A 25,746-nucleotide genomic window follows, 5' to 3' on the forward strand; every position below is an offset into this window, starting at 1 on the left:
GCGTCCGCACCCGCCACGCTGTCCTGTAAACTGCGCGGTGTGGGGTGATGGCGGGAGGGGAAGGGACAGAGAGAAGGAACTGACCGCCTGTGGTGGTGAGAAGAACTAAGAAGAGAGGGGTGGGTAGGCCAGTGGTCACACGGGAGCATAAGCAAGCGCACAAGCATAGAGAGGGGAGCAACCGCCCGGCAGAGGGAGCGCTGCGAAATAAAGCACACATCGCTACCAAAGAGAGACACTAGAGAGAAGCGGAAGATGGCATGACTGCCTCTCTCTTCCTGTGGGTGGGTGGGTGGGTGTGCACCTTTCGCCGTTCCTCGTCGAGCGATTAGCCAGAGCCTGCTTGCTGAGTGAGCACGCCCGCCAGGTGCTCCCTTGCTGCTTCCGCATTACTGGATAGAGGCCCGGTTACAGTCCTTTCCTTTTTCCCCATGAGGCGCCGCGGACGCGAGAAGTCGGGCACCACGACAGTCCGCGACACAGCAGAAGGTGCGCACGAGGGGTTGCGCTCTACCGCCGTGCGATGGCTGCGGCCCATCACGTGCTCAGCCATGCGATGCCACCCAATCACGCAGTCGCAGTAGTAGCAGTAGTTCAAAACTGGCGGGAGCCGCAGGCGGCGGGTAGCCTCGTCCGACTGCATCTGGACAGCAAGAACTTCCTGACGATGGGAGGCATCCTTGCGACGCGCAGCGTCGCGCCGGCTACGGAGCTCGTCAAGGGCTCCGCTGTTAGTTGTGAACTGCGCATCAACGTACTTGAGAAGACATCGGGAGTCTACAAACTTCTTCATGGCGTCCGCGAGCGTCTTCGAGGTGAATGCAGCCTCGGCGGCGTAGCCCATGGCCCGCAGACACTGCTCCACTGCCATGCTGGTTGCCTCCAACGTGCTGACACAGTTCTCGCGGGTGCGCTTGCGCAGCGCCTGAAAGAGGGACTCGTAGTCCTCGGCAATCTCGAGTGAAACGCGAGGAATCAAACGAGTGATGTGGCGGTTCAGCGAGAGCGCCTGGCCCCACGTGCTGTCGAGAAGGATGAGGTGCACCTTACGTTGCAAATGTGAACGGCTCCCTGCATCGGCTAGCGGTGACACGGGGTGCACTGCCGTACCCTCGCTGCTGTTCTCCGTTGCTGGAGCAGTTGCGCGTGGAAACGTGTAAGCCATGTTGACACCATCACCACCATTGCTGTCGACCTCTCCTTTAGGAGTGCAGCCGTCATCCCTTCTCCTCCTCTCACCGCATCCGTCATCCAGCTGGGAACGGTAGAGATGCTTTTCGCGGATGTAGTCATAGATGGCGATGGCGTCCGAAGACGGGTACAGCGAGACGTGATAGACGCTCGCTGGCTCCTCGGCTGCGCACGCTGCCTGACGGTGTTCCACTGGCGCAAGCTGTTGCAGGTATGCATCGTCGTTGGCGAGCCCCCAGACGCGCAAGGGCGCGCCCAGGAGGTAGGCAGCAATATGGCCTGAGTTCGTGCTGCGCATTAACTCCTCGCTGTGCAGCAGCATAGTCACCTCCACATGCTGGTCTAGCACATCGGCAGGCAGTGTGGCACGGTATGCGTCGAGCTCGGTGCACATGCACACGCTGCGAGGAAACCAGCACCACAAACAAAGATCGCGCTGATGGGCGCGCCAAAGCGCGACAGAGAGTCGTCGCAGCACCGTCATGGCATGACGCTTCTCAGGCTTCGCACTGGCAAGAAACGCCTTCCACTCCACCGATTCCTCAAGAGAGAGGTAGATTGTGGGCAGTTCTGCGGGCCGGCCGCTGGTGCCAACCGCTGAATCATCGCTGATAGTAATGTGGCCATCATCAGACTCTACTGGACGGGAGGTGGTCGCGGCCCACTGCATCGCCTGTACCGCCGCAATGGTCGGCTTGCGCTTGTTGATGTGTATGTTGCGGCGCCGCACACTCTCCAGGTGACGAGCCACCTCCTCCTTCACCTTGCTCAAGTGCTGAGCAATGCGAGCCGCCTCCTCGCTGGTGCGAGACGGCATCGTGGCGCGTGAGGTACCATAGTGCTGCAGACCCACGCACTCAAGCAAGCGCAGCATCGAGAACTTGTACGGGTTCGAGATGGCCCTACATGAGGAGGTCAGCGGCTCGCCGAGCTGTTGCGCAGCCGCAGATGCGGTGGATGAAGGTCTAACCATTACGAGTCAGTGGAAAAGCGTGTTACTGGTCTGGGTGCGCGGGTATCATGCGTTGCGGATGGCAGCCACAGGCGGGCTGCATTCTCCGATCTGTGTACAGTACCTTTGATATCTCAATGTGTCGGGGTGTGTGTGATGGTGGTGGTGGTGGTGGGGGGGGGGGGTATTGTTGTTTTCTCACATGCTTGGGTTCGCGCCGGTCCACGTACGGAGCAGGGATGGTAGAATGAGGGAAATCAACGAAAGTCGAGGAAGCGGTAACGTCTGTCATTGCGCAGGAGAGCGGAAGACATACGCAAGCACACACAAGGTGTAACTGCTGACCAGCCAGCGACCATAACAGATCGCAGCGCACATGTACTGTCAAGTGTACGACGTTAATCAGAGTTCTTCACGGTGTTCACATACACAAGGTGGGAAATCCGCATCACAACTGGGACTGGGAGCTTGGCAGAATGCAGGCGCCTCGCCAGAGATGCCTAGTCGGTGTCTGAATGCCTGCGCACGCTATGGAGCGCTTGAAAGAGGCCTCTGCCCCACCACTAAGTCTGTTTACGACACGTCTTGGCGCTACTCATCACCTCTCTGCATGCGCATGTCCTCCTCTTTCTTTTCTTAGCCTCTGTGCTTCTAGTGCCCCTCCGGGCGGACTTGCCGACAATCAGGTGGATACACACACGTACACTCGCCAGAAAAGCGAGCAGGTGCATGGGGGAGGAGGAAGAAAGGGGGAGTCGCAGCGTAAGGCGATAGATGCGTCCGTTAGTCTGCTGGAGCCATACGAGCGAGAAAAAAAGAAGGAAGAGGAAGACACAGAGGCGCGTGAGACGTGGTGTCAGACCAAGGGGAAAAAAATAAGACAGGGTGAGAGGAGGGGGTGGGAGAGAGGGAAAAGGAGGTCGAGACAGACAGCGCCAACAGCGATCACCACTACGCCTGTGACAACAGAAGAGAGACGAAAAAAAAAAATTTTTTTAAAGAGCCAAACCAATCTGTGAACAAGAGCCGCTCGTCGGCAGTTCTTCTCTCATGCAAGCATACCCCCCCCCCGCCACCACACACACACATACATACACATACAGGCGCGTGCAGTGTCAGACTCAACGCACCTCCCTCTCTTGCTATCATTGCTCCTTTTTCCGCTTTTCATTGCAGGAGTTCTGTCACACCCTTTCCGTGGCATGCGGGGCATAGACTTCTTTTTCTAAGCCGCCCGCGTGTGAGACGCGCCGCAAGTGAGGCTTCCCACTCATGCCCACACCCAGCGCAGAGCCACCACACCTTCGTTCTTGTGTCAGTCGGCGACAGTTGCTCTATGCGGAGATCACCGTTCTTTAGCGGATGCCACTCCTGCAGCACCACGCTCTCCTCGGAGGCTAGCTCACCCGCCGACTGAGAGCGCAGCAGCGCGCACGACGAGCAGCGGACCTTGTCCAGGGCCCGGTCCTTCACGCGAGCGGCATAGCTTTCACGACACATGGGACATCTCCAAAAGACACTCTGCTTGCTGTCAGCAGCGATCTCCTCAGGCTTGAGAAATGGGTTGTTGCGGTTGTAGTCCCACAGCTGGAGCAGGTCAGGCCGCACCTTCGCCAGCGTCGACGTCCGGTTTGCAGCGCACTGCGGGCATCCGTTCTTGAGTATGCATCGCACAAAAACACCGCTACGCCAGACGTTGTTGCAGGTGGAGCAGCGCCACGCTGCGACCACCGCCGAGTCCGTCATGACTTCACTCACGGGAGTTGTGTTCGCACCGTCGCCTGCAGCGGCGTATTCGGCCGCCAATTCGGGAAACGCGAGGGCCAAGTAGCGGTTTGCCATCTCTTCATCAACGACCGCCGAGTCTGCGGTCCGCTGCAGGAGCTCTGCTGGCGAAGAAGCTGTGCTAGTCGCATCAGCGTCGCCAGCGTCCGTGTCCGCGGCCGATGCCGTGAGACTACGACGTCGCAATCGCCGCGTCAGAGCCGCACCGTCGTATTCCTCCGCCTGGGAAACGCCGTCTAAACACGTTTCGGTGCCCTTGCGGCTACGTCGCTCGCCATAATCCCTCTCAAGCTCATCACTGCCACCAAACTCGTCGTGCAGAGTGGCAACGACGGGGTCCTCTGTGGGCGGCTCTGAAAACTCATCGCTGCCACCGTTATCGATGTCATCCATTTCGTCCGCGTCATCACGCGCTTCTGTGGCTGCGAGTCTTGGGACACTGTCGCGGCCACGCATTGCGCGAAGGCTCGCGCGCCTCCATCGTGCTGACGGAGATGGGCACAGACCCTCGCTTTCTCCCTCACTCTCTTTGTCCACTGACTCCGCTGCCTCATCTCGTGAAGAGCTGCCTCGATCGAAAAACGCGGCAGTTTCGTCCACCTGCTTGCTTGTGACCAAAGAGCTACGTAACAGGGTTGAGCTGTGCCGGGCGGACATGGAGACTGGCTGCGCTCGCCGCGACGACGATGTTGCAGCCTTACCGCCAGCCGCGCCTGAGTCCGCCTTTGCCTTAGCTGCGCCTCGTGTACCTCTCGCCTGACCGGCGCGGCCCTTCGCGGACCCGTAGCGGCGAGCTTGCAGAAACGCAGTGGAGCCACCATCCGTGATGATCGTCTGAGATCCGCGCGTCATCGAGGAGGTGCCACGACTCTTCGACAGAGATGCAGGTGAAGAGATGACAGTGGCACATGGCAGAAAAGACGTGGACAGGTACTGCACGACGCAGTTCGCCGAAGCCCTTCGTACGACAGTGGAAGAGGGCCACATGGCTTACGTGCGAGTCCGTACCTAGTTCTCTGTGTCGCTGGTTCAAGTGCTTCAATGCAACCGTGCCGAGCGCTTTAGGGCCTTTGAAGCAGCCAGAACATAAAGGTGAAGGTTGAGGGGCGACGAGCTGTGCGCTGTCCACATGGCCTTGCCCTCCTCGAGTCAAAGGCAGCAGAACAGAAAAAAAAAGGAGCCAGGTAGCGGCAACAGCAGAAATATCACGAGCACCAGTACCCCTTCCTTGCCTTTTTTGTGTCTGGTCAACATGTATGCATGTATCTGTGCGTGCGTGGGTGCAGGTGGATCATCCGAGAATGGGGAGAAATGAGGTACAGGGAGAGGTACGCTTCCAAGGGGAAGGGGAGAGCGTAATAGGCGAGTTCAGTTGGAAGACGGCCGCACACTAACAAGCAGCGAGAGACAATAAGGTGACAGCAGGTGAAAAGTACAAGCCCATCGCGAACATCGAGTGCAAAGAATGTAGTGCGTCCAGCAGGAGTTACCCCTTCGCCACCTCTCCCCCCTCTCCGCCATCACAACGACCGTCAACGGGTGCCGTTGCTGTGGCACATTTGTGGGGCAAGAAGAAGACAGGGGAGGGGGCTACAGGGGGAGAGAGGTTCAGGATACCCCGGCGGAACGCGCTAAAGAGGCAAACGAGGCCACTCATTGGAGGAAAGAAAAAAAAGGAGGACGCCATGGCGTACTTTTACATGAAGGGGGAGAGAGGAGGCTGGTGCGGCAACACGCACGTGTCTCTTAGAAGAAGAACCATAGGCATCCCTATGGCCTCCGTATCAAGGCAGGGGGGTGCGTACACGCGTGTTACGGGTGCACTATCCGATCCGCTGACGACTGAGTGTGTTTTCTGTCCGCCATGGCTGAGAGAGAAAGGGGGATCCACAGCGCGTCCAACGCACCTGTGGTGCAGACCGCGGCTCAGCTCCTGCTGGGAAACGGACACGTCGACGAAAACAGAGGCGACAAAAAGAGCACCTAAAGACCAAAGAAAAACACAAAAAAAAAAAATAAACAAAGACGCCACCGGCGTACGCACAAAGAGGGAAAAACAGCTGGAGAGATGAGAAGAGAGAAAGCGAAGCGGAAGTGCACGCACTACAGCAGCAGAAGAAAGCGCCAACACGAATACGCACGCCTTTACAACCCCCCGCCCCCCCCCCCACACACACACACATACAGAGAGAGAGAAGGGGAGGACACACCGAAACACACTTCCACAAGGTAGGCAGCACGCGGCAGACGCACGCAAGCACTAAAAGAAAACACCAGGAAGACTTTCCACATTTCCAAACGAAAACCAAGGAGAGACTCCAACACAGCAACGTGGTGGAGGCGAGTATGGTATCCTCCACCACAGACGAGGAAGAGATTAAGCAAGAGCTATGAGGATAAGGGGAAGGCAAGATTCAAACAATACACACCTACAACACGGACCAAGGTGCGCATTAGTGCGGCGAGATAGATGAGCAGAAGAGAAGAGCGGTAGAGGACAAGGGGAAGGGGGAGAACCGAACGTACGCCAACAGACCGCCAACGACAAAGAGAAAAAAGAAAAAGTACCACCAAAGACGGCCTGGAGAAAGCTGACCATTAAAGACGAAACACATTCGGGCACGTGACCGAGTCACTTTACGCCTCGGCCATGTCCAATCCCACCCTTTCCCCCAACCTGCTTCTCCGGCTTTGTTGATATTCTTTTATGTTGTCGCTGCTGTTCCGTTTCCCCTGATAACAGGAGAAGGGGGGGCAACATGCCTCAGCGCGCAGCATCCCACCATCTCACTACCCTCACCCTGTGGGAGGCTGCCAGGCAGCCCCTCTTCTCTCCCTGCCAGTGCCGAACCACCCTCTGGCTCTGACAGGGTCAGGTGTCTACGACGCAGGGGAGGCCAGACCGATGTATCGCTGCGGATCTCGGCGGTCAGGTCGTGGACGGCGTTGCGTCGGAGCAGCCTGCGACGGCGAGCACGTGTGCGCCATCCGTGTGACGCGCGGAGTGTCAGCGTGGCTCGGCCACATCTCACGCGGCCCTCGTGGTCTACTGGTGTGTCTGTGGAGGGGGGGAGTGCGTCGAGCCACGCCACGGGACGCACCAGGCGGCGGCCAGCGAAACAGTGGTGGGTGGTTGGGTAGGGTGTGAGGCAGGGGCCGTGCTCAGCTAGCTCTGTGGGCGTGCTGCTGCAGCGCGTGCTGAGTGCGGCTTTGCACGGCGCGATGGGCTGTGGGCAGAACTGGGGGCGAGTAGCGTTTGACTCGTGTTCCTCGACAGAGAAGGGCCACACTGAAGTTAAAACACCGAGGTTGTGGGCTACCAGGGTCTCGCTTCTTCTTTTTCTCTCTTTATCTTCAGACCAAGGTGTGATCTGTCGCCTTGTCTTTCGGCCACTGTGACTCACTAGAGCTGCTGGTACTACGAGCTACGGTGCCTCGCTTCTTGCTTTGCTGTTGGTGCTGCTATGACAACGACAGAGAAACTCAAAAGAGGTGAACACGTGCGCGCTGGGATTGTTCGTGTCAATCGGTTAAGAATAATGAGCATAAGAAGCACAGCAACCATGCAGAAAGCGGTTGGGGTGTGAAGAAAAAAAAAAGTAGACAACGCGCGAGACTCGAGAGAGTGCGGTGGATAGGAATTCTGTGAGTCGCGCTGGAGGAGAGGGAGTCGATGAAGGAGCCGATGCTGCTTCCTTGGTTTTGCGTTGACGATAGTGGGGGCTTAAAGGGTGCAAAGAGGCTGGCGGAAATGTGCCCGCATAAAAGCGTCAACTGCTTGACGGAAGAGCGACCGAAGCAAGACGGATTGACCGAGAGCGCCGTAAAAAGGAAAAAAGGCACAGATGGAGATCAAGAGAGTGCGATGCGAGCGAAAAGCGACAACATCTACGAGATCAAAGCAACATCTTCGGTGAGTAGTGCGCGCCAGACACGTCTGTATGCAGACGGGGGTCATGCAAGGTGGGGAGGGGGAGAAAGAAACGAGTCATGTAGGAACCCGGACGGAAATAAGAGTGAGGGAGCGTCACGAAGGGTGAGAAGGTGAATGGGGAAAGATCGAGTGAACGAGGGCAGAGACGAAGAAAGCGAAGAATGGGCGCGGAGCCAGTCACGCAGGTGTGTGAGGGGAGAGGGGGGTGGGTTGATGTACGGTCACGTGCCACCGCAGGCAGCACCTACGGGGTTCACGGCAAAGGAAAAAAAAGAAGCGCCTCTTTCCATCACGCATTTGGGCATCGCAGGCACTGTTCGGAGATACAACTCGCGCAATGACGTCTCTCATATGGGGCATTTCCGTGGACATACTATCTGGCTAGTGCGTAAAGAGAGAAGCGGAGGTGTATACGTCCTCCAGGCGTGCTGTAGGCCTCTCATTACAGGCGCGCGCGCCGCCCGTATACGTGAAGGTCGCCTCTTCACCTTCCTTCGTCCTGCCCAATGCTACACCGGCCTCTTTCTCTCTGCGTCGGTATCCACAGTATTGGTCGACGTACGTGCTTGTTTGTGCCTTGCTGCAGCTGCAGCTGCTGCTTGCGTGGTTTTATTAATCAGTTGGTGGTACGTTAACAAGGCGTTTTATACACCCACATACACGTACAGAGTCATACGCACACAGCCAACTACACAACAGGGGAATGAGAGAGAGAGAGATGCAAGTGCATCCCACCCAACGCAGAGCGCCCCGCTGGCCATCTCGATCCTCAGCGCCTCCAGCTTTCATCCCTAACAGACACACAGAAAGACGCGCACGACCGCAACACTCACCCAGATGAGACCCACATACTGATATGCAAAGCGGGATCAGGCCAACAACGAAGAAAGGAAGCCGTTGAGGTGACGATGATTAGTTCAACGCCAGCCCACAGGGGAAAGAGGGCAAAACGTAGGTGGGTGAGATTCGCGCACACAGACAGAGTGAAGAGACGAACCATCTCTTGTGATCAACCTGCCTCAACGCGCGCGACGCGCAAGCATACACGCATACAGGCGTCCCACAAGCACAACAAAGCACGAAAAAAAAAACACACACAGAGAGAGCGCAGCGGGGGGTTCGTCCACCCATACGATACCAGAAAGCACACAATGCACAGACACACGCTCCTACAGGACGGCACGCGCCACCCGCCCCTGCAGCAGCAACGGAGATGTGCGGCAACAAAGCGCACAAAAACGACAAACAACTTTGAGAAGTAAATCGCTGCATCGCAAGCGTTGTTCGTGAAGTACAACTGCCTTCCCCCCTTTTTTCTCGCTCTTTTCTCTTGGCACCATCCATCTCGTCCATCGCAGGAACATGTGCCCACACCCACACGTCATTTGCTCTCTACACAACTACACAGCAAGACGCAGCTACAAAGGGAAGGGATCAGAGGCAGCACTCTTTTTTCGGCTCTGTCGCTTCGACGTCCCCTCGTGCTCTCGTTTTCCCTCCACCCTCCGTATCCCTGATTCTCTTCGCCACCGGTCGCTCCAGCAGCGATCGATGCAACGACCCCGCTATCAACACCACTGGGACATTGGCACGCTGCTTTTCCGCCGCCATAATCAGCCCCTAGCGTTCGGCGCACGTCAGCATCTCCTTTTCGCTCCCTCACTCACTCTTAGTACCTGCCGGATCTCATCGCGTCGTACATGTCCTTGTGAACTACGTGCTTGGGCTTTTTCTTCCCGCGCAAGCCAGCCGGCAGCACAGACAGCACCGTCTCCTTGATGAGCTTGCCGCGCGGCACCCACTTGGGCAAAGGCCGGCTGTTGTCCGCTAAAATAAAGAAGATGACGGTGACTACCAGGGCTGCGGCCACGCCAGCGGTGGCGCCGATGGCGTACAAGTCCGTCTTGTCCTGCCCACGCTGCGAGGACAAATCCTCCGGCGGTGGGCCCTGGCGACTGAGCTGCGTCAGAAGCGGGTCGACGTGCAGTACACGGCGGAACTCCACCGTGCTTGCCGCCATCCCATCGGATTGGATCAGTGCATCCACCACCACCTCGATATTTGTGTCCACGTTGAGCGAGCCAGGGATGAAGGTGAAGGCGTACACAACATTTGCCGCCGCCGCGGAAGTCTCCATCTGCCTGCTGTAGGTGATGCTGTTGTTCTTCACATGGGCCGCCAAGTCGCGGAAGGCGAGGAAGGGATACTTGTACTGCCACCAGGCACCGTCAACGCCGCTGCTCGGGATCGTAAGCGCACCATCGATCGGATCCTTGTAGATCAGGTAGATGCGTGAGTTGTTATGCAGCACGTACACGCTGCGCACCGTCACCTCGCTCGGCTTAACGCCAGGCATGTTGAGGGTAAAGAGCGCCCAGTCGCTTGGGCCGTACGAGGAACTGAGGTCGTCAATGCACAACGGCTTCACCGCGGCGCCGCTGAGCGGAAACGGGTTCGACGCCAGCGAGAAACCGAGCGGGTCTAGCACCGGCCAGTAGCTACCGCTGCGGCACGTGCTGATCCCACCCTCGATGTGGTGTGCATCCTTCGAGAGTCGAGAGACGTACATGGACAGGCGCAAGTTGACCCGCACGTAACTGTGGTCGTCCATGAGCAGGATGAGCTGCACCGTGCCCTCGTAGCTGAAGGCGCGCGCGAGGGTCTCGTTGAGGCCGCTGCTTCCCGGCACGATACCGCGCAGCGTCACGTTCTGGTACGTCGTATAACAGTTCTGCGTCGGTGAGAAGCCGTACTGGTTGAAAACGTGCATTTTGTTATCTGGGCACTCGCCACGCATCATGGCAGGCCCCTTGAAGAGGTGCACACGGCCCTCACCATTTGGGCAGTCGCCCTCCGGGAAGTTAGGCCCCGTGTAGGAGACGTCCGCCCCCTCCAGTGGTGCCGCACACTTCGTCTTCGAGCCGGTGCACGTCGGGCACTGCTCGGAGCTCGGCGACATCCAGTCCTGTGATATCCACTTGAAGCCTCTCACATGGCGGTCTCTGGCATAGCTGGTTGTCATGTACGAGTCCACGAAGGGGTAGACAAGCATGTTGATGCCGAACGCCTGGTCGTGTGTCTCGTTGTCCACGTACGTGAAGAGCTCCGCGTCGACGGAGATCAGCGACTTCTGCACCCCCCACTTGGTCACCGTGACGAATTGGTTAAGGTTGATAAGAATGTCGTGCGCGCTGTAGTTCGCGTCAAACTGGCCAGGCTCGACCCACGAGCTCGCTTGCACGGCCTCCGAGTAGAGCGTGCTCTCAAGCTGAAGTCTACCGGCAAACGTCCACACCGGCGACCCGTCATGCTTCACCATCCTTTTCATCGAGCTGAACGGGAACATGCCTGCCCACGTGACATCGCAGTCCTTCACGTCGATCGTCCAGAAGCCAAGAGAGCTGTTCATGTAGCTCGCTGGCGTCAGCAGCGGAGCATAGGTGCACGGGTCGGTGAAAGTGTCGCAGTTCACGTGCTTGCCCCCAAACTTCTGGTACCACGACTTGCCGGAGCTGTAGTAGGCACCGACACTGCCAGTGCCAGAGGCGAGAGACAGGTTGGTCCACTTCCACACATCCTCGCCCATGCCAGTGCGACCTTGGTTGGCCAGGCAGCTCATTTCAAAACTAAGAGAGCCAGCGGCAACGCTGTCGGCAAAGTCCGTTGGCTCCATGTATGCCTTCGGGGTCGTTGTAATCAGCTCGAAGGTGGGGAAGCGCGCGCCCAGGTTGCCAATCAGACTGTAAGCGAGGACGACAAGGGAGTTATTGCGCCACGTGACGGTCACGCCATCGACCGGGCGGCCATCCATGCGGGTGTAACCGGTGCCAGGCGTGATGTCCCAGACCTTCGTGTTCGGGTACGTCTTCCAGGCTTTCGTGTTACACGTGCCGCGGCAGGTGATCTGCTTGCTGATGATGGTATCGCCTTCCGGTTCGCTTGGTGAGGGTGTTGGTGTCGGGCCCAGCGTCCACTCATTCGACACCAGCAGGTAGGCTGTTCCGGTGCAGAAAGGCTGGCCCAGGCAGTACATAGTGAACGTGAAGGACAGCTGGCCCTCCTGCGTTGGCGGATGAAAGAGAAAGTCTCCCGCCAGCGCCAACTCGAGGGTGCCCACCTGTGGAGCGTCGTTGAGCTTGAAGTAGCGGCCATGCGCACACGGATCCTGCCCAGGCACATTGTTCAGCGACGACCTTATGAGCACACCTGGAGTCGTCTGGTAATAATACACGTTCGCACACGGCGGCAGCGGTGAGCTGGTCGGAGAAGGGGTCGGAACTGGGGTGTAGGCCACAAACTCCAGCTTTGTACGGCACAAAAACACTTTGCCGCAGAACACGTCTACGACGACGTAATCGACGCGCTGCAAGCTGGGCGCCGTGTAGCGGAACTGACCCAGAAGGTTCAGGCTCAGATCGCCCTTGACGTCGCTGCTGCGGTTCACGAGTAGGTATGTGGTACTGTTACACGAAGAGGAAGGAACCGCGTCGAGGGCGCCGTTGATCGACTCCCCAGTCGGCACTTCATATAGGAATGACTTGGGGCACGCCTCGATCGGCGCCGTAGTCGGCGTCGGCGTGGGCGCCACTGTTGAAGCGGATACTGCAAACACCACCTTCGTCTGGCACAGAACCACCCCGCTGCACTCCATCACTACCATCACCACCACGTCTGCCTCGGTGTCGGGGGCTTGGAATACGAATGAGCCATTCGCATGGAGGGTGAAGCCTGGCACGGCGGTGCGGACCACGGCCAACGGAATCGCGCCGGTGTTGCACACGGAGCCGCTGTTCACAGTGCCCTGCAGCAACGAGCCGGGGGGCACAATAAAAACGGAGACGCTGGTCGGGCAAGTAGGGGTGTCGAGCGTCAGGTGAATTCGTACCGAGCCTTGACAGACATTGACGCCGTTGCACGAGATGGTGTACGGGATGCTCGTGTCTTGTGGCGCCGTGCCGGGACTCGTGCTGTAAATGTAGCTCGTGGGGTCTGACGGCTCCGTAACGACGGCCGTGCCCACAGACGGATCGTCGATTGTCGCCTTGTACGCACACTTCGTGTCCTGCAAGTCTAGCGGGAGCTCACGAAAGTACACCGCACCGATGAGGAAGTTGTTGACGGTGCTGTTGTGCGAGCAGGACGGCAGCGTGCTTGGCGGCCCCGGTGGCGGGGTGGTGCCTGATGCAGGCCCCAGAACCACGGACACTACATCGGCACACACGGTAGCGCCATTGCACTGAACGGTGTAGGCAAGCGAGGTGATGTCGCCGACCGTGGGGGTGCTGGGGGGGGTGTAGGTGTAGAAGAGTCCCGACAAGGCTAGCGTCACAGTGCCGAGATGCGGCTCAAGTGAGATGGTCGTCGTGTAGGCGCAGCTGCTGTCCTGCATGTCCATCGGGAAGCTATCAGCTAACACCCCGTCCACTGGGCATGTGCGCACCTTGGATGCGTGCGAGCACAGTGGGTACGTGGGACCTGGCAGCACACTTTCCGAGGAACTCAAAGACTGCGATGAGAACGGTAACAGCGCGGAGGAGGAAGACGACACCATTGCCTGCGACACAACATAGGTGACGTTCGACTGACACTTGACCGTGTTGCCACACATCGCATTCAGTGTGATCGTTGCCGGCGTGGGGCTGTGAACACTCACCAGGTATCTCCACTCACCCAAGGGCACCACAGCATGAGGAAGATCAGGATCCTTCACAATCATGATCGATGCAGTGTCATTGGAGACGCAAGAGCTGGTACCCTGGTAACGGAGCATGCCAGGCGTTGCTTCATCGAGGTTGACAATGTAGGTAGTGCCATGGTCGTCACAGGGCGGAGGGGCGGCAACGGTGGCAACGCTCTGACCATGCATGGGGGAGGCTATCAGGAGCATTATCCCAGCGATCAGGGTAATGGTGGCTGCATAGCGCAGCGACATTGAGCGGCGCAGCATTTTGCTTCGACCTCGGAAGTCACCTCCAGAGCTAAACGAGCGTTCCGTTGAGGGGCAGTGGGCGGTGGGTGGTGCACGAGAAGAAAGGGCGGATCACTTTCGTTGTTATGCATTACACGCGCATCAAGACCACCACAGCAGGCACTGATAGGCCAAGAGCAGACCGCCAAACACAACGAAAAAGAATGGCGCTGCCACGACAGAGTCTCCGTTGGCCCTCAAAGCGCAAAACGACAACTATAGAGAATCCGAGTAGCGTACCGACTCGCACAGACACGACGACTCAAAGTAAACAAGGAGGGGGAGGGAAGTTACTACAGAGAAGAGAAAAAGCGGACAAAGACACAGCGGCCAACAAAACGAAGCAGGAAAGCGCGTCGCCAGCAGAGAGCGATCAACGAGGCAAAGCAGGATGGCGCGGTCGCACTGAGCGCGTCTTCGCCTTGGGGTTGGTTTTGGACTTTTGGATTCTTTCCTTTAAACGCCAACACGGAGAGAGAGAGGGGGAGAGAGCTGAAAGACACGCACGCAGGCGCGTACAAACGAAAAGGTGCTAAATACGATACCACGTGCGCACCTCACCGCAGGGCGAGGTGCCGGAGAGAAAACCACAAGGCAGAAATAGAAACAAAAAAAAAAACAACCAAGGAAAAGATGACCCAAACGCGTCGCAGATGCGCTGAACAAGAGTAGGAGAGAGGGAGGGGAGAATATCGATGGGCCTACTGTCTTCTCCCGTGAGGTAGCTTACCACTTCGAATCACACACACTGCGCACGAAGCACGCACGCGCGCATATGCACAGCGAGAACGGTTGGGAGAGACAAGATTCCTCACAGCAGGATGAGCTCTCAATCGATTAGCGCCGGTAAGTCACTTTTTTCGTGCGATTTACGCTTGACCGCGGCTGTACATGCCGACTATCGGGCCGCTCGCGCTACACGCGCACACCTTAATCTAGCTGAGGGTTGCTGACTCGAAACAAGAAACGAAATATATATACGTTCGTGGGTGTGGATGTGTGTGGAAACGATGACACAGTGGTGGGCGGGTGCGATATAACCTTAGTGAGTGCAATGCGTGCCGCGTCTGCTCTTCAGGGAAAGACAAAGCGGGTATGAATCTTTGGGTGTCTCGGTATTTTCTGCTGGCGCTAAGAGAGGTGAACAGATCAAGGCGCGCACTTAAACACGCGCTCGACGAGTACCACCTCTCTACTCCGCGGTGAAGAAGGTGAGCGCAATAGAATGGGAGGTAGATAAAGCGAGGGGATGAGAGCGTTACGCAGACCTCAAATTAACAATGCGGCGGAGACACGAGCAACACTAATACCAACAAGAAAAGGGCAACAGAACTACAGCTACAGCCGAACACAAAAATGAAAGAGCAGCACACAACTGTTTCACTGCGTAAGTGCACAAATGCGAAGGCCTGTGGGTCGTGTGGCGACGAACACGTGACCATAACGCAGAAAGAGAGAGAGAGAAAAATGGGTGCGCGAGGAAATGAAAAGATGCAATAAAAAAAAAGACTGCGCTGTCAATGAGGACGGAAGCAGAGATCTGAGACGAGACACACAACAGCTCCAGTTGGCACGTAGTGAGTCGTTCGCCGGTGTAGCAGTCAAGGCTGAAGCTGACGACAACCATAGTCGGCTCGCCGCGAACGAGGCCCGAGTAGGGAAAGGCCAGAGAAGGCATATCCACTTTTCGGCTGAGATAAGGTCCGCACAAAGACAGTGGCAAAGGAAGAAGGTGGGAAGCATGCACCGCCAGTGCAGTGGTTTCTTCCCCTTTTCTCTGCATTCCTGTTTCTTTGCCTCCATCTTTCAAGCAGGAGGTGACGTGCGTGGTACCGATGGGTGTGCGTGCTCTTCGAAATCAACCACACACACATACACACACACATGTGCCCTTTCTCGCGTCGCACGCCGCGCAAGCTGCTACGAGACTCCTCTGCAGGCTCCGTATAAGCGTGCGGTATTTTCTTTTTTTATCTTTTCTTTTTCAGGCCTCGTTCCTCCTTGGCGTTAACAGTCATGCGGGATCATTTGGTGAGCGTAGGAAGAGGAAGCGAGAAGGGGGACACAACAAAGCGTCACGGTACAGGAGAAACAGGAATGAAGGACGACACACACACACACACACAGAGAGAGAGAATACCGTAAAAGAGGCTGCCACAAGGAGCACCTCCACCACCACCACCACACGGCCCTATCCTTTTCCATTGTAGCTGTGCCCCTCCCTCCCTCCTTTCTTCTTTTTCGTTTGTGGTGGTGGTAGTGGTTCGTCTTGCTGTTCTTGGCGTGGAAGGAGAGAGGGGGGTGGGTGCTCCTAGCTAGCGCAGCATCCAAGGAAGTAGTAACAACGATAGCATACAAGGGAGAAACGGAAAAGAGAGTCGCAGTGCAGCGCTGCAATGCGACCAGAAAAGAAACGCGAGCAAAAGAGGGAAAACAAACGACAGACGCACTCGAAGCGTTTCACCCTTTTCACTTTCTCAACAAAAACGGAGAGCGACAGCCACGCCTCTCGCACCGTTTCGACACTCAGCTGCCCCGCCTTTTGACCGAGCACACACACCCGCACACGTCCAACTCGCCTTGCATCAACGCTTTTCTTTTCATTTGTTGGCTGCGCACTTCGCTGCGGCCGCCCTTTCTTCCCTCCTGAGTTGTCCTTCAGTCCGCCCAGGTGTGCGCAGGACTCATCCACGCTGATGTCGGCAACGTCCTCCCTCCTCCTCTGTACACGGCACGAGAAGTGGCACGCGGTGTAGTATACACGGCCAGCAAGCGCACACAAAACTAAGCGAGAAGAAATTTTGAAAGGAGCGGCTCGACACCACACTCACGCACACGCGCAACGAGGGAGGGAAAGAGCGACCAACGTACGGGGGCTCACATAGAACCAGCAAAAAGAGTGGGAGGACTGGTGTCTGGTGTCTCTGAGTGCACTGTGTAGGAGGCGAGGGCACGGCATGTGGCAATAAAGGCATCAATACATTCAACGAGAAAACGAAAGCGAGGAGGAAAAAAGGACGAGAGAGGCAGAAAAGGAGGTCACAGAGCAAAAACAAGAACAAATGAGTATTCACACCCACAACAGAATCGACACCTCACAAAGTCCCTCACCCCATCCCTTCTCTCCGTGTATCCCTCTCGCTCTCGATCATTCAGCTGCAGAGTATTGCTTGCACACGCATGCGCGTCTGGAATATTCGCTTTTGCGTTTGTCTTTCCGTCTGCGGGGGCGGGTCCTTTTTTCCCGCTCTTTCGCCACCGAATCCGCATTTTTAGATGCGATGTAGACAACCACAACCACAACAAATCAAAGAGGCAGCAAAGAGACGGGGGGGGGGAGAGAACCAGCGCATTCTCTGACATGCCCGTGTGTAGAGTCAGAAACGACATAGCAGCATCGAGGTTTGTGAAAGAGAAGAGAGGGAGGGGAGAACAACACATGCGTATGGGCAACGGCACAGTGACCGCAGCCGTGGCCACCAAGAAGCAAAAAAAAAAGCCTCGTCAGTTGAAGGAACAGTGAAAAAAAGAACAAAAGACTCATCATAATCATAAAGACAAAACACGAGAAGCAAAACATATGAAGGCGCGAAGGGATCAGAGCAAACAAGACCAGGCAACAACAAAGGGGGCGGGGCGGGGGAGAAGGAAACCACACGACGCGGAGAGAGGGGACAATCACAGGTAACGTAAACATAGGCGTGTGGATAGACACACAGAGTGCTTGCCAACCTACATGTGTGGCATCCCTGCACTCATCAAATCGCATTGCAGCAGTGCCCCCTCCCCACCACCACCCGTGGTCTTCGAGTTCTTTTTCCTCAGGCAGACAATGAGACAGCTGGTGAGCAAGAGGGGGTACTCGGTAGAGGAAACTGAAGCTCTATAGCTTAGGTAGACGAGGGCGGTTCCCTACCGAGGTGGTAGTCGCGCACGCTGTTGAGAGCATTCTGTGCCTTCGTGAGAGCCTCGAGCATCTCCTTGGCTGCTTTGCGCTGTGCCGCGATGCCTGGAGGCTCGGAGAGCAGCGAAGTGGCCGCCTTTTCCGAGTACAGCTCACGGACCAGGCGCGCATAGACCTCCTCGCGCAGGCGAGAGATCATTAGCAGCGTGATTGCCTTGGGCACCTGATCGGCGATGTTGCCTTTCACAATCGCAAAGTAGCCCTCTACCATCTCGCGAATGGCGTTGTTCATGCGCTGCTCGTGCATCGTCATGCTGTTGCCCAGCATAATGCGTGATGGCACGTCAGTCATGCTGGCCTTGTTTCCGGCATTTGCGAGGCTGTCAATCCAGCCCTGATCCTTCGACTTTTCCAGCTTCTTTTCATCCTTGCCACCCTTTTTGTCATCTTTCTTGGGATCTTTACTGTTGCCCTTCTGATCCGCCGGTGGATTGCCAGTCGTGGAAGGGTTCGACTCAGTCCCCTTCGACGGCCCCGAGGGCGCATGGCCGTTTGGGGTGCCGTAGATGTTCTCGAACGCGCGCTGAGCTAGTTCATCCATCATCGGGTGCTTCACGTTAATGAAGCCGCGCTCGGCGCTGATAATGGTACGGACGTGCGCCGAGGTCGGCGAGCGGTAGTCAAGCAGCATATTATGGCAAATCGAGATGATGGCCTGCTTCAGGTTCGGGTAGCGGTCCACCTTGGCAGCGCAGATATTCACGATATTGATCAGCTCCTCGTACACGAAAGAGACGCACTTGATGGACGGCTCCTCGAGGCGGGCGATCTGCTGCTTCGACAAGGCGACGAACACCTGGTCGGAGGGGAACAGGGTGGCGTGCATACCTGCCATGTTACGGGTGTTGATGCGAATGTAGTCGTCTGTGAGATCCTTCCTGGCGCTCAGGCTAGTCACGTAGGTGGCGAAGCACTCGTGGAAAATGTAGTCGAGACGCGCACCACCGAGCAGTTCCTTCGTGGCATCCGTGATACCGCCATCGATCGTCTGATTTACTGTGTCGCTGAAAAGCTTGATGAGGGACAGCACCTGCGCGCTGGGCTCGGTGATGTTCTGATCAAACATGCCGAGCTTCTCCATCTGCTTCCTGGTGGCTTCCATCAGCTGGTCCACGTGGCGCTTTAGGTCTGGAATGACGGATTTGATGTGCTCCAGCAGCAAGTTGTTCAGCTTCTTGCTAAGATAGACGGTGCCGGCCTCATCTGCGATGGGGGAATAGGTGGGTGAGTTTGCGAAGAAGTCATACTCGCTCTGCCGGGCAGCCTCCATCGACTTGCGATCGTTGATATCCTGTTGGCTGCGGCACACAACACCGACGAATCCATGGCGGAGATGCAGCACCTTGTTCTGCAGCACATCAAAGCAGTCCGTACCCTTGTCCATCAAGTCAATCTTTGTTAGCACGCCGACTGTGCGCGTACCCTCCGGGTCCAGCTGCTTTGCCAGGCGCAGCGATTGGCTGGTGGCAAGATCGGTGTTGGCAGGGGAAATGGCCAGAATGATCGTGTTCTTGGGTGACACATAGCGCGTCACCATATCCTTGATCTGGCGGTCAATGTCCTTTGGCTGATCTCCCACGGCGTTCATTACCAGACCAGGCAAATCAACGAGGGTAAGGTTGAGCACCATGTTCGAATACACTTTGAGGTTGATCGGCTTATCCGTAATCGCGTGCGGGCCAGCCACTTCAATGGTGCGGCGCGTGATTTCCTCTTGGATGGCGTTGAAGTCAAAGAACTTCTTGTTGGGGATGTGCAGGAACTCACCCCACTCCTCCGAATTGGACTTGGGCAGCTGCACGAGCTGCAGCACGAGAGGGCAGCGTGTGACGATGCCCGAGCCACGCGGCAAAAAGTCCTTGCCAACGATCGACTCCAGCACGGAGCTCTTGCCGCAGCTCTGACTACCGACGACGGCGATCTGGGGGAGGTTGAGCTTGATGTTCATCTTGACGCCGGAGAAGGCGTCATGAAGCTCATTGATCACACCAATCAACTGGTCCATGGTTGCGAGTCTTGGTGACGGACGTGGGTGAGGGGGGGGGTGAGGTGAGGGGGTTATTGTGTGGAAAACGATGAAGGGAGGGGAATGGTGGGGTATAAATCGTCAATGACGGGCAGCCGGAAAAAAAAAGCGAAAGAGCGAAACAAGAGAAAAGGGGACTGCTAGCAGACACAAATACACCAAAAGTGCAATGTGAGTGCCCTACGGTGCTGCTTACGGCAAGGGCACGGGGACGTCTGCGGTTCGACTGGTGGTGGTGGTGGTGGTGCCCTTTCCTATTTCGCTCGCCCCCCTCCCTCTCACTTCCTCACTCTGGGATGCGCAAAGGGCAGGAGAGAGACGTGAAGACGAATGAAAGCGAGGAGAGGGAAGAGAAAAACACAGAAGCCCCACAAACAGGAAGTAAAAGCTTACTCAAAGGGGAGAAAAGTGACACAACACGCACACACACACACACACACAACAAACGAAAAGCGAAGAGGGGGACACCGAGGAGGGGCGAGCGCGCACCCGGGCACACGCACCAAAAGAAAGCGGCTCTATAACGAAAAAGCAGCTGCGTTCTCGTAAATTTGTTCAGCACAAACGCCTACGAGAAAAAAAAAGAACTGAAGCAGGAACACGTTTGCACAGAGAGACCGTGGACGTCACTTGAGGGGAGGGGGAGGGGCTGTGCGTAGATGGGAGAATGGCCCGCACACCAGGAGAGAGGGTGAGTTTGGGTGGGGATGGGGGAGGAGGGGTAGGGAAAGCAAATCAGCGCTGGACACGAAAAGACGGGAAAGGAGCGTTGAAAAAAAAAGGCGGACGGGCACCCAAACTCACTTTTGTCGAAGCCTTGAATGGCGCAGCACTGATGTGGGATGAGAGAGAGAGAGGAGGAAAGTAGGAAGGGGTCGCGCGTGTATGCAGATGCCAACAAGTGTTGTGACTGAAATGGAAGATGAAGAAGAGTGAAGGGAGGCGCACAACGTAGATACCAAGTCGGGGAAAGGCAATAAAGCAAGGGCAACGGAGTTTGAAACCAAGCGTGAAAGAGAGAGGAAGGGAGTAAGAGCTGTGCTGTCAGGCGAAAGAGGAGCACATGCAAGAAACAACGCGTAATCGGACGAGCAAAGACTCATGCGTATTGACCACATCATGTGTCACGACGAGGTATCCAAAGGGCGACATCCGACGAGTTCCTCCCTCACCTCCTCAAAGCACACCAGCAGGCACGCATACGCATGCGCGCAGAGACAAAGAGTGATCGATGTAGAGGGCGCAGTGCCTCATAGGAGTAGAGAGATGAGGCCACACGCAGTGTAAAGAAATACAGTGCTGCCCTTTTGGGCCTTATGCATTGTTGTTGTTCTTGACTAGCTACTCTGCGTAAACCACGGCAAGAAGAGCGGGTGAAAGGGAGAACGGCGAAGGAGTGCGCGGCTGCGCGGACAGGACACACAGACATGCACAGAGCATTTGAAGAGAGATGACAGCTCAAGTAGCAACGAACAAATCGTCGAAAAACAACAAACAAATCACGTCTTCCCCCCCCCCCCGAGTTGTCGCCACGCACAACATCATGGCTGACGAAGTCAAGGCATTTCCTCGGAAAACTCGATGGTCTTTTCTATTACCGACACACTTTCCCGCAGCGCTGTGACACGCACGTGCATAGACACACGCAAGGCGATGTACCACGTGCGCCCCCCCCCCCATACACACACGCTACACTCTTTCACATCCTTTTCGCTGCATTATTGAGTCCCTCACCAAATACTATGTACATCACCAGTAGCAGTAGGGCGAGAGTCCCAAAGCGCCAATATGCACGCGAGTCCATGGGCGAGCGCTGTTTCTTCGCCGCCCTCCTTCACGTTGCAGCGTTCCTTAATCCAAGATAGTACAATCGCTCTGCGCCGCGGTGGTCGGAGTCGGCACTGCTGTCATGGGCGGCAACACTGATGTAGCTGCATCTGCGGCCACCATCATGGTAGACGACACAGGAGAGAGGACATCCACAGACTTCACGATGCTACTGCTCGTCATGGTGTTCTCACTGCCACTGAGTATGCCTATTGTCCCGGGCTGATCGACTGAAACAGACGGTGAACTACCGCCCATGCGACTCTCAATCTCCAGCAGTGTGGAGCGAGTGAGTGCTTCAGCGGTATTTGGAAAAGGAGCTGCAGACGCTGGGACAGCGCTGGATGCGCTCTCCCCAGTAGCGCTGGAAACCCTTTCGGCCACCTCGCGCAGCCCTCTGAGACGTGCACGCATGCCGCTGCGTCGCTCCTGCACCTCCGGTGTGTACGGTACCGTCACTTTCAGCTGCCCTGTCGTGGTAGAGCGCTGCACCTGTGTCGCGTCCGCAGCCAGCTCATCCTCGACTGGCACTTGTAGTAACTTACCCTTGATGAACACACGCACCACGTCTACCTCTACCTGTATGGAAAGTAGTGTGGTGGAGATAAACTTTCCGGGCTCCACAGTAAGTACAAACTCCTCAGCGTCGTCGTGGTTCATGCGAAACGGCACTCGGGGTTCGTTACGCAGCAGCAGGCGACCAAACTTGCCTCGTTCCTCCTCGGTGGTTAGCCGCTTCGACGGCTGCTGCTGCCTCTGCAGTTCCTGATGGAGAGCAGCGATGCTGCCAGGCTGCGGGGTCGACACCTCAGCCTTTTTCTTCTGCTCCATCTCCTGTTGTTCCTGCAGCACCTGCAGTCGCTCCTCCGGTGTGTGTCCGTACACGCGCTCGCCCTTCGCGTTGTACTTTGGTGGAAAAGGGTCTATTCCCTTTGCCAGCATCTCTTGCTTAATGCGCTCCCCCTCGCGCACCCTCACCGCCTCCTCCTCGACTGCCTCAATCACCACATCCTCTGCCTGCCGAGCCATGATGCGCTCGGCTTTGATTACCACATCACCGTCCAGCTCCTTCAACTGAGGCAATGCGTGAATTACGTAGGAGCGGTAGCCCTCCACCTTGGTGCATGGGTTGCCTGTCAGGTGCAGGGACTCAAGGAACGGATTCGCTAGCAGTGTCTGAACCGACGTAGGCTCTGCAATGAAGTTCAGCGTGAGGTCCAGCCGCTCCAGGGCCTCGCACCCTTGTAGCCCGTCGATTACCGTAATGTTATTCACAGCGAGGTTGAGGTACTTCAGCCACTTCAGGTGCCGCAGTCCTTCAATGACACGGATGTAGTTATTGCACAGGTATACAATCTCCAGTTGGCGGCATGCGTCACCGATGAGCTCGATCTTTTCAATATCCTGCTGATGGAGAGCGATCTCCTTCAGGTTCGAGAGACAGCCCTCGTTGTGCTCCGCGCGGCGACGGAGTAACTCCACAGTAATCCGGGCCATGTATGATATATAGAGAGGGGTTACGGGTGGGAGGGAGGGGGTGGGGTGCGCACGCGCACGTCTGTGTTCCTCTCTTTATACTTGGGTAGGGAAAGAGGGCGCTGTGTTCTACGCTATCCTGACGCAAGCGAGACCTACAAAAAGAAACATCGAGGTGCAAGTGGAAACGGGTAGAGAAGCCCTGTTGGTGTAGGTGCGTGTACGGGGGGGGGGGGGGAGAGAGTCGGAAGAGGTTCTGCACGAAGGCGTAGGCGCCGTCATTGAGAGAGATGAGCGCGCAACTTCGCACAATGACGCACTTTACTGCCTGCGTTCGACCTCTGCTTGATTCCTATAGCATCGTCTCTTTCTCTGCCTCGCCATTCGTTGGTTAATGTGGGTGAGAATAGCACGAAGTGACTCTGGCCATGGTGCCCCATCTCTCTCAGAGCGCCGCGAGTGAAGGTAGGAGGGCAAAGAAAAAGCGCACAGAGGTGCCGCAGAACACCGCTGGGAAACACACGAGCGCCATGTCTTTTCTACTCCTGCCGCCACGCATTTCTTCTCAGCACCGCTGCACGGTACTCACAGATTTGATATGGTGACCCACCAAGACATCCCCTTTTCATTTATACTTTTGGCTGCTTTTCTTGTGTGTGTGTGTTCGGGGCATTTTCCAGTGAAGACGTGCTTTGTCGACGCCAACCTCTTTTCTGGATCCTCTCACGAGTGCACGCTATTTTCCTCCCCATTTCACACGCGGCTTGTTCGCAGCAACAACTGGCCCCTTCCCCAGGCAAAGCGATGCGTCCTCCTCCACAGTAACAAGGAGGAAAAGAGCGGGAGAGAGAAGCAGCACACCACATACGCGGTACTCCGATGCGCCGACACGGCCATCTGCGCACGGCCGCCCTCCGCCCCAAGCGCTGCCCACACACCAACGCTCCGCACGTCGCCGTGCAGCCGCCCCCACAAGGCCGGCCGTCACGTGGTGCGACCCACGGCGTGGCCCAGGCCCCACGCACCCGCAAGCAGCGAGGGCCGCGCGAGATGCATTCGTGCCGCGCTGACACCCCGCCCATCATGCCCGCGGCAGAGGCGTGCCCGCTGTCGCCGGTCGCTCCGACGCCACGCCGTCCAGGACATTACACCGCCGGCATCCGCAGTGATGCACCGCGCCTTGACCTCCCCGCGTCGCAGGCGCTGGACCACGCCACCACCAGAAGTGGTTCGGTGTGGGTAGGGATTAGGGGAAGGGGAGGGTGTCAGGCAGGCCCTCCCACCGAGTGGGGTACGAGACCCTGGCCACCGCGCAGTGAAGTGTTGTCCCCTCCCGCCCCGTCAGCAGGGTTCTACAAGTACCCCAAACAACAAAACGAGGAGCCGGCAAATAGAAAGAGAGACAAAGGAAGAGCGCGACGTAACGCTACACGCGTACCAGCGCCCAACTCACTTATCGCAATCACGTAATACCTCACTGGCAGCACCACTGCTGTGGTGCGTCCGCCAACTATGCTGAGAAAGTAAGCAAACAAACAAACGAACGCAGAAAAAAAAAAATAACGTGGAAAGGAAAGGGGCCACAGAGGGCCCCTCCCCCCATACGCAGACGCGCACGCGTAAAGAGGGGCACACAAATCGATTGCAGATCCAAACAATGAGACACGAAAAACAAAAGAGAGTGCAGAAGAGGAAAGCAGAAGCCGCCAGCAGGCAAATGCATAGCGCAGCGGTTTGTCGGGTTGTTTGAGGGAGGGAGGGGAATCCCTCTTCTTGTGCTCTGTCTGCTGCGCTCTTCTCGTTTCTGGTGAGTAATGTGGCGCTGTCCGATGCCGGCTGCGTTGCAGAGTCTCCCGCGACTTGTTGCGCATGGTGGTGCCTCTCGCTACGCTTTGCTTGCTTTTCCACCTCAAGCCCAGCCAACGAAGCTCCAGCCGAGATATTATGGGACCTCTGTGCGACTAGGGGGGCCGCGTTGCTTGCCCACAAGGTCGCAGCCGCCTGCCGCACGCGTATGAAGTACTTGGGGTCTGCCATGTCTGGTAGTTGCTCTGGCGATAAAGGCGGAAGGGGGTGAAACAGCTGCCGCTGATGCAGTGCTACACGCTCCTCACTCTCTGCTGCAGCCGCTGCCGCGGCAGCGAGGTGCTCCTCTAGCAGGCCGACGAGTTTGTCTGGTGGTGTGGTGGCTGTATTAAACATGTGTCGGTTAAATTTCGACACTGGCATCGCCGGTGCAGGAAAGGGCTTCCCTGGCCAGTTATGATGTTTTATTAGGATAGCGTTGTCCCGTCCTTTTGGCATAGACTTTAAATTTGAGGGACTTGGGGGGTACCTGTTTGGTTTTTTATAAACGATACTTTTGTCGTGGTTGGGTGCTTTGGTTGGCTTTGTGGGTGGTTAAATGTTTAGATTTTGGGGTTTTTTTTTTATTTATTTTGGCCTTCGGTTTTTTGATATTGTCGTTTTCGGTATTGAAGTTGTTTTTTGTACTTGGTAGTTAAGACTTTTGTTATACATTGTTTAGTTTTTATAGGCTTTGGGAAGGGAATGCCTTAAGTAAAATTGAATGGTTTTTCCTTTTTTTTTTGTTTTTTTTTTTTTTTTTTTTTTTTTTANCCCC

At 56.5% G+C, this 25,746-nt stretch overlaps 6 protein-coding genes across 6 annotated transcripts; all 6 read right to left on the reverse strand.

Moving 5' to 3' along the window:
* Window positions 1–328: 328 nt before the first annotated feature.
* On the reverse strand, window positions 329–2,164 carry LBRM_29_2150 (conserved hypothetical protein; the record flags this gene model as incomplete). Its single annotated transcript, XM_001566508.2, has 1 exon — window positions 329–2,164. One exon carries the CDS (start codon window positions 2,162–2,164, stop codon window positions 329–331), a length of 1,836 nt encoding a protein of 611 aa, XP_001566558.2.
* Window positions 2,165–3,310: 1,146 nt separating this feature from the next.
* On the reverse strand, window positions 3,311–4,780 carry LBRM_29_2160 (conserved hypothetical protein; the record flags this gene model as incomplete). The annotated part of the gene is made up of 1 exon (XM_001566509.2): window positions 3,311–4,780. The coding sequence occupies one exon, from the start codon at window positions 4,778–4,780 to the stop codon at window positions 3,311–3,313; it is 1,470 nt and encodes a 489-aa protein (XP_001566559.2).
* A 4,751-nt stretch (window positions 4,781–9,531) lies between these two features.
* LBRM_29_2170 (conserved hypothetical protein) lies at window positions 9,532–13,809 on the reverse strand (the record flags this gene model as incomplete). The annotated part of the gene is made up of 1 exon (XM_001566510.2): window positions 9,532–13,809. The coding sequence occupies one exon, from the start codon at window positions 13,807–13,809 to the stop codon at window positions 9,532–9,534; it is 4,278 nt and encodes a 1,425-aa protein (XP_001566560.2).
* A 3,911-nt stretch (window positions 13,810–17,720) lies between these two features.
* Window positions 17,721–19,799, reverse strand: LBRM_29_2180 (putative GTP-binding protein; the record flags this gene model as incomplete). The annotated part of the gene is made up of 1 exon (XM_001566511.1): window positions 17,721–19,799. The coding sequence occupies one exon, from the start codon at window positions 19,797–19,799 to the stop codon at window positions 17,721–17,723; it is 2,079 nt and encodes a 692-aa protein (XP_001566561.1).
* A 1,872-nt stretch (window positions 19,800–21,671) lies between these two features.
* LBRM_29_2190 (conserved hypothetical protein) lies at window positions 21,672–23,144 on the reverse strand (the record flags this gene model as incomplete). Its single annotated transcript, XM_001566512.2, has 1 exon — window positions 21,672–23,144. The coding sequence occupies one exon, from the start codon at window positions 23,142–23,144 to the stop codon at window positions 21,672–21,674; it is 1,473 nt and encodes a 490-aa protein (XP_001566562.2).
* Window positions 23,145–24,572: 1,428 nt separating this feature from the next.
* On the reverse strand, window positions 24,573–25,427 carry LBRM_29_2200 (hypothetical protein; the record flags this gene model as incomplete). Its single annotated transcript, XM_001566513.2, has 1 exon — window positions 24,573–25,427. One exon carries the CDS (start codon window positions 25,425–25,427, stop codon window positions 24,573–24,575), a length of 855 nt encoding a protein of 284 aa, XP_001566563.2.
* Window positions 25,428–25,746: the final 319 nt, after the last annotated feature.

The sequence above is a fragment of the Leishmania braziliensis genome, chromosome 29 (assembly GCF_000002845.2).
Source record: "Leishmania braziliensis MHOM/BR/75/M2904 complete genome, chromosome 29".
NCBI classification, from domain to species: domain Eukaryota; phylum Euglenozoa; class Kinetoplastea; order Trypanosomatida; family Trypanosomatidae; genus Leishmania; species Leishmania braziliensis.